Source organism: Fulmarus glacialis, unplaced genomic scaffold (genome assembly GCF_000690835.1).
Source record: "Fulmarus glacialis isolate BGI_N327 unplaced genomic scaffold, ASM69083v1 scaffold13849, whole genome shotgun sequence".
NCBI lineage: Eukaryota > Metazoa > Chordata > Aves > Procellariiformes > Procellariidae > Fulmarus > Fulmarus glacialis.
The window spans coordinates 2,863-10,672 of record NW_009231488.1 but is presented as its reverse complement, the minus strand read 5'-3'; the positions used below and the strand labels follow the sequence as shown (position 1 = coordinate 10,672).

The window sequence follows — 7,810 nt, the reverse complement described above, 5'->3', positions numbered from 1 at the left end:
CAGAATCACAAGGTGACCATTGCCCTTAATTAAAACATCCAGAGATTTCATTGTGAACCAAAGCCTAGAACGTATATTATGCATTCTAAACAAAAACAAACAAAAAAAGATGGTATTAGACCTTGCTGCAGCCTTTAACTGGAGAGATGTCCAGAAAATAGCGCAATAACTGCTGGAACAAACAACTTAACTGCTGTTTATGTCATTGTGAAGTATTCTTGTGTTTTAATGTTTACTATTGTTTGGAGTGTAACAGTCTTGCATTTGCACATACGCACGAGCTGCTGTGATAGAGGATAGATCATTGCATTAACTTCAGCTTCTGCATGAACACTTACAGTGTGATTCAAGATGTATCCTAAACTTGTCTTGTAACTCTTGTGTGTTTTCTAGGTAATCAGCTGTAAAGGTTTAGATCTTGATTGTATGAATGCATAAAACAACTGCTGCTTTTGTCACTGATATTTGTTATTTATCCCTTCTGTATCCAGAGGAGGATGGGTATTTTTATAGGGATGGAGTGTATTTTTAAGAACTGTTCCATCCTTTGGGAATTAGACAGTTTCTGCTTTGCATATTATGTGCTTCTCGACAAAAGTGTGGTATATTGACTTTAAGGATTAAAATAGTGTGCATTCAAATCTTTATGGTACTGATGGAAAACTTACTGTGACTTCCAGTGACTAGTCAGATGCTACCTATTTAAACACCAGTCATCCAGCTTTTTCTTACGTATTTATTAAACAAAACTGATGAAGTAGTTGGGTACTCAGAAGTTTGGAAAGACTTATGGATAAACTTAACTGTTGTATGTAAACTTCCACTTTCCTGTGATGCTGTTAGGCTTTATACAAATATATTTGTAACATCCAAGTATTTAAAGGCATCATGATTATCTTATTAATTCTCTAGACTGTACTTTGGTTCTGGAGTAGAATTCAGGAAGTGACAGCCTCCTAACTTTCCGTGGGAAGAAATGCGAAGTGCAAGAAGCCATGCTGTTGTTAACCAAATAAAATTATCAGTTACAGTGTTCTGATGTGTATCTGAGAAAGGAAAGTGAAAAAACAAAACAAAATTCATTCGTATTGCCCAAGTAGGTTACAATGGTTGCTGTATGAGTTGTATTGGGTGCAGCTGTTTGATGCCAGTGCTAAATTGGTACAACTATAAAGCCTCATTTTCACTGAGCCTCTGCTTGCTTTTTTTCTGCACAATCATATAATCCTATGTGTTTGGTCTTTGAGTACTACATGTGTATTTTTCAGACAATTAGTTTTGAGCAATAAAGTTTGATATTATAAAATGTTCCAGTGTGATCAGTATGATGATAGCTTAAGCATATTTAGGAAAAGGAACTTTTATTCCTTGATTCCTGTAGATATTTTTAAATAGAAATTACATCAGTACAGGCTCATTGGTTATGGAAGTACTTATTTTATCACTTTTTTGGTAAGGAGTGGAATGTTTACATGGTTAAACATCACTTGGAATGAAATTGAATTAAAACTTTTTCTTGAATTGGAATTTGTATTTTTACTTAAACAATGTCACAATTGGAAATGACACAACCCAAAGTTGCTGGGTTTGGTACCTAACTGGAAAGGAAACAGGTATCGGCAAGTCCATGTGCTATAATAGTAGATTTTTTTTTTTGTTCAGTCTGTATTAAATGTGCATTAGAAGTATGTTCAATAACTTGAGATTTAAAATGGTTATTCCTTCTAACAATCAGTATTATTGTCTATTCTGTAGCATGGATCACAATCCATTAAATTAATGCTAGGTGCTGAGCATCTGTATGGAAGTATGAATCCTGACTGGGAGAGCAACTTTATGCAAGGGTAGGAGTCCCAACCAGGTTTGTCTTCACCCCTAATAATGTGCATCGGAAGCGCAGCTTAAGGTGCTGGGCCTTGTAGCGTTACTGTCGTGACCTGGGTCTCTGCAATACGTGCTTACTGTGTTAAGGTTTTGCATTAAATACAACTGCCTTTTTCTCTTACTGTTCAGGGCTCTGAGTAAAACAGTTGGGAAGATACCTGAGATAAGATCCTTTTGAGTCTAGGGCAGAGGTTTGGTAGGAAGAAACACTGTACTTCAGTTATAACCTCAAGCACTGAGTAAGCTGAGGTAGTAGTCCTGTTGCTTTTCTCATTCTTCAGTAATCACTGAATTAGACATCGCTCTTCCATAAATATATTTTCCATGAGGCTGAGGTTAGTCTTTTTAAAGCTACTACAGGATCAAAACTCTTAGTGGGGCTACAGAACTTCCTGAAGATCATTGTGGTATAGGAGGTACTTGACTGAAGGTATCCACTGAGCAGACTTACTAACAGTCCGAACAGAGAGGAAAATGAGCCTCTTTATCAAAAATTAAAAATGTCTTACTTCTTTCTGCCAAGATGGATGGCCCTGACTGGTTAATTTCTGGCTGCAATTTTGCACTGGTGAGGGTATGCCTAAGAGTGAAATCATCTCAGCTTTACTTGTACATTGTAGGAAATGATCTAAGAAAGCCTTTATTGTCTTGTCAGTGACACGACAGTCTCGGAATAAAACTTGATTGCAACTGCGGAAATTGTAAAAATTTTTATTAGAATGAGAATTGGTTGCGTTCTAGTGAAGATTTAGGAAATGAATGATCTATTGAAGGTTTAAGATTGCTAAATCTTTACTAGCTCATTCAAAAGACATGGCACCGTTTTGACAGGCTAGCAGAGCTGAAAAAAGTTCCTACTGACAGTTACAGGTTCCTGTAACAAGACTACCTGCTTTGGGAATTAGAGCCTGCGTTCAGTCAGTCTGCAGGGTCCTGCTTGCTGCTCAGGTGCTTAGTTGTTGTTGATAAATAGCAGCTATTCATGGTGTATTACACTCACACTGGAAGGGATGGTGTTGCATTAAAAATCAGCCCAGGTTTCAAATAGTTGTATCTGAATATAGTTGTGGAATACTTTATTTAAAGCTATGTTTCAACTGTTTAAAGAGTGAGACCACCGTATATATTATTTCACTCACCTGAATTTCCCCCTGAGGGCAGGAGGAGAGAAGCAGGATTTGGCCTAATAGTACATAATGAAATTTAACTCAAATTAGTATGATGAAATAACTTGGAAGCCTTGCAACTACTCTGTTGTACAGAGATTTATTACCTGGATGTTACAGAAATAATGTTACTGAAGCAGTTAACAAGCAAAAGTAGTTTCCGGAAAGTCTCTCTTGGGAGTTAAGTTGATTCCCTCTCTTCAAAAGCAGTATCTACATGTACAGAAGTTGCCTGGCTTACATCAATATTAGATGGGTTGGTGCCATCCAAGCACTCCGAGTCGTATCCTGCTGTTGTGACTTGAGTAGCGTCAGGCGTTGCTCCAGCAGAGCTCCCGTTTGCATAGTCCACCCTTTCAAACAATACCAGCAACTCACAATGCCTGGTCTGAGGGAAGAGATCCACAGCCATTGCTTTAACGGGACGGAAAGATGCTCCTTTGACTCTGTTGGAAGGGGCCCGGCAAAGGCTTGATGGGACAGGGAAAGAAAAGGGAGGAAGAACTGTATTAACATTTTAGTATACTGTTTATCACTGCTACTCTTCTAAGAAAGGTTTTTCTTTCCCAAGCCTCAATTCCATGATAGGGTTATTCACCACTCCTCATATTTCCATTATTACTCATATATTGGGCAATACAGTTCCAAGCTTGCTGTGTAGCAGCTGTCAACTGTTTCTGGTGAAAGGTAGTCCTCAATGAATACGGCTTAAAAATCCAACGACAGCCCCCTCCCCAAGAAGCACATATCTTTGTTCTTGCCACATTTACTTAGTCATCTTAATGCAAAAAATACTCACTCCACAAAGTTATTCATTGCGGCTCTGGGATTGCAGGATACATAGATAAGCTTCTTCAGATGTTCAGCTCTTCTAATGGCAAGAATTACCTTGGAATCTAGATGATCAAAACCAAGACAACCGTTTACCAGCTCTGTGTGCATCAACAGACTCACACAAAAATCCCAGGTTGTACTCCAGAATGAACAGAACTGCTGCAATACCCAGTTGCTTCAAGCTATACCTGAAGCCTCCTGCTTAATTTGTTCCATTGGTGTTTTCCTTAGTTTCACCACCGAACACCAATTAGGAGAATAGACTTAAAACTTAAGAGAAGGTAAACTTACGCAGCCCTGCTCGTGGTGGATCTACAATTGTAATCGGGTTCTGAGGAGCTAATACGTTAATTAGGGAAGGAACAATATCTTCAGCCTTCCCACAATGAAATTCAATATTATTCAGTTCTATTAAAAAAAAGAAAAGATGTTATCAGAGTACTTACCTAGTCAAAGCATCTTACAGTACACTCAAATTGGATATTAAGTTCGGATGCCTTAGAAACTACAAATTGTTTAGTCTATCCTGAAATCAGTTAATTTCAACAGTCACTGGTACTTCAGATCATTAAACAACTTGAGCATCTTCCGTTATCCGGACTAAAGCAAAACCCCACAAAAAATAGCTACTATTTAATGTTTTATTTATGAAGGTAACTGTGGCTTCATCTCAGTTTTACACTGAAATGTTTTGGTTTTGGAGGAAAAAAAAGAAGCTAGCTATTAGTCAACAGGAAAACTGATCTCACAGATTAACTTGGTATGTTTTCAAGAGAGATTAAATGTTTAAAATGGACAAAATTACTATCAAAAACATGTAATTCCAAGCTGCTTAGATAACATAAAGAGAAACTAGCTATACAACTACTGTACTTCCTAACAAAGAAAGATCGTAGCGTTTGAGCTTAACTAACCATTAATCTGGGCGTTCACTCTGGCATCCTGCACAGCTTCTTGGCAGAGTTCAATTCCAATCACTTTCTTTACTTTCTATAGAATCAAGGGAAAAAGATCCATCTGTGGTATGTAAATGTAAATGTAACCATTATTCATAGCATCAGCAGTTAACTACTATACATGAATGCTGCCTAGTACCTGGTCAGAGAATTACTGCCTTGCAGCCAGAAAAAGGGCTGAGAAGGGACCTGTGTAAATAGAGAGGGACTTTTTGGACTGAAATTGTGGGATGAACACCATTTTATCCTAGCCTGTATGTGACAGACTCCAGTTATGCTGGCGTCTGTCTTTTTTTTGGGGCCAGACTTCCTTATACAGTCTAGCAAGCCCCGCTCTAAAAATGATACAAGAAACATTGGTTATTCGTTAGTTAAGTGTATAGATTCTAGTAAAATTTGGCTACCCTACAGAACTACTGCCTCTTTTGACTGAATTAGTTTCAAAATAATTTAGGCTGCTCAACACAAGGGTGAGCTTTCATAATGATTTGGTAAAACAGCTGCAGGCAGTTTAATTAGAAATTGAAAAAATTAAGATATGTGTTTCGTTTCAAGTATATCAAGTATTTTCTTTCATTGTAAGCACAACTAAAGATCTGCATCTGTTAAAAGTAGATTATATCCAGGAAGAGAAGTTACTCACTCACCTTTGCCAAGGAAATCCCAATAGTTCCTGTACCACAGCAAATGTCAAGTACAGTGCTCTCTTGGCTCAGCTGGGCCCACTCCCTAATGGCGGTATACAAAACTTCTGCAGCTTGTGTGTTTACCTGTGAAATTACGTGTGAAATGGGTCTACTTCTGCATAAATAATAAATGTGTTTTAATGAGTCTTAGGAAAGCATGTTTTCTTTTTCTTGTTTCTAAGAAACAAGTCAACTTCACGTGCAAGTTAAAATCACAAATAACTGACTTAGACCAGCACGTATTAAAAGATCACCATTCCATTGTTAAAGTCTCACTCAATTCTCTCTGAGAAGTTATGTTTTGTTATCTATGTTCTAGGAAAAACATGACTTGTTCTACAGTACCTACAAAGTCAGTCTGGAAGCTACAGGAGACAACAAACAAAATAATTAAGCAAAATGCTAAGCAATAAAGTGAAGTCTGGACTTTAAAAATACTTCCTCTCCTTGAATAGGAAGTAGTAAAGATTCAAAACCAGGAGAATATAACCATGACACTCAGCAAGCTTTATTTTAACCTTATTTGTAAAGTAAATGCTGTAACTGCACATTATGGTTAAGGAAGTAGTGTACAGTAATTACGCTATCTAAACTGGTGCCTCTAGAGCGAGCATATTCTTTGTCTTAAAGAGCAAGCAAAGCATACTATGTGGGGAAAAAAAAAAGTAGCGTATAATCTATGGCAAATAATAGAAAATACAGTTTAGCTTCAACGTATTTACAATGCCAAGTGATAATATACTTCCTATTTCAATACTTTCCATTTCAACGATACAGGCTACCTGCTCTGGCTTTAAAATGTTGGAAGGGCAGAAATAAGTTTCGGAAAAACAAACAAAAGTTAGTACTACAAACACTCCTGAACTACATATTGCATGTTCTGTATATATAAAGGCTGCCCTTCAACAGGAGGCAAATGATACTGAACTAGTAAAAAGAAAAAAAAAGTTGTCTTCAACATGCCCCCATCAAGTTTACACTCATTCACTGTTTCTACAGCTGAACATAATACTCAAAGGTATTTAATCACACCAAATATATAAAAGATTAAAACTCTAGATATATAATATCTTGTTACACAGCATTAGCCACACTTAAAGTCATTAATGCAAATCCAGTTAAATTAGCAACTTTGTATCACCCTTACTTGAAAAAATGCATGAGGAGAAATTCTGAATTTTAGGCCAAGAAGTTCTTCATATATGTACTTATCACCAGCCACGTGCTCCAAAGGCAAGTCTTCCAGATTGGGAGATTTCCTGGGGAGCAAGGGGCAAGGCATGGGGAGACAAAATAAAGGGGGGGGGGGGGGAGACAACAGTCACGTTTATTACAATTTTTACCAAAGCTCTAGTCATTTTAAAAATTGTAGTACTACACAATAAGCAGTAATTTATAGTGGACCAACATTTATCATATCCTATTAGAGACTATCTTCTTGGCCATTGTTTTTTTACAGTGTACAATTGTTCCATTGATGCAAACCTACACTGTCCCTAGATGAAGATAGTGTGAGTAGCGTGAGCCTTGTGCTGTGGAAGAGGATGGGGAGATTAAAAAAATCACATAAAATAGGGAAGAAAGGAGGCAGAAGTTACTTGTTAATAATAATAAATACTCATCTACTGCAGTAAACACTGCTACAGCTTGACAGCCAGCAACTAATAGTGGGTTCATCCACTGAAACTCTACCTGCCTTTATCTAGTGAACACTACAGGAGAAAGGGACATTTCAGGAATCTCTTGTGGAAAAGGTAAATAACCGTTCAACAAATTAGTAACATTGCTGCTACTTTTATGAAATGGACAAAATCATGGTGTGGAAGTGCCACCTACTTTTTTGTTGCAAAAATCCAGCCACCACCAAAACCCCCCAAAGCAAAGTCAACTTCCTCACCTTTGTCCTTCCTCCACAAAGTACAGAGAAGTAACACCGCTGCTTTTTCCCATCCCTTCTGTGAAGTATTTTGCCAGAGAGATTTTCAGGTCAGCTAGCTCTTCTTTACTTAATTTCTAAAGGTTTCATTTGGAAGAAGGGGGAATAATCATCTTAGTGACTTAAAGATATGATTTAGTGTATGCACTCTATAAGCATATTCATTACTTGTTCATTTGCATGTACCAGGCTAATCTAAATAGAAGAGTAGTAATGCGAGGTAAACTACACCAAGTAATTATTCTATTTCTCTTTTGCATGCACTATTCATAAAATCAAATTTATGTAATTTTAAAGCTGCGTGTCTAAGCTGCACATTATATGTCAACTTAAATACCTGAGGATTAA

The 7,810-nt window shown here is 37.3% G+C and overlaps 1 protein-coding gene across 1 annotated transcript in view; it reads right to left on the bottom strand.

Annotated features, from left to right (window-relative positions):
• Positions 1-3,231: 3,231 nt before the first annotated feature.
• Positions 3,232-7,810, bottom strand: part of TRMT2A (tRNA methyltransferase 2 homolog A (S. cerevisiae)) — a gene marked incomplete at its 5' end in the record, with an annotated part of 7,433 nt that continues 2,854 nt past the window's right edge. The window contains 9 exon segments of the mRNA XM_009584599.1: positions 3,232-3,520; positions 3,850-3,946; positions 4,176-4,292; positions 4,799-4,874; positions 5,488-5,610; positions 6,674-6,785; positions 7,424-7,539; positions 7,631-7,657; positions 7,792-7,810. The exon segment at positions 7,792-7,810 is cut by the window's right edge and continues 87 nt beyond it. Of these exon segments, the coding sequence (XP_009582894.1) occupies positions 3,232-3,520; positions 3,850-3,946; positions 4,176-4,292; positions 4,799-4,874; positions 5,488-5,610; positions 6,674-6,785; positions 7,424-7,539; positions 7,631-7,657; positions 7,792-7,810 (976 nt within the window).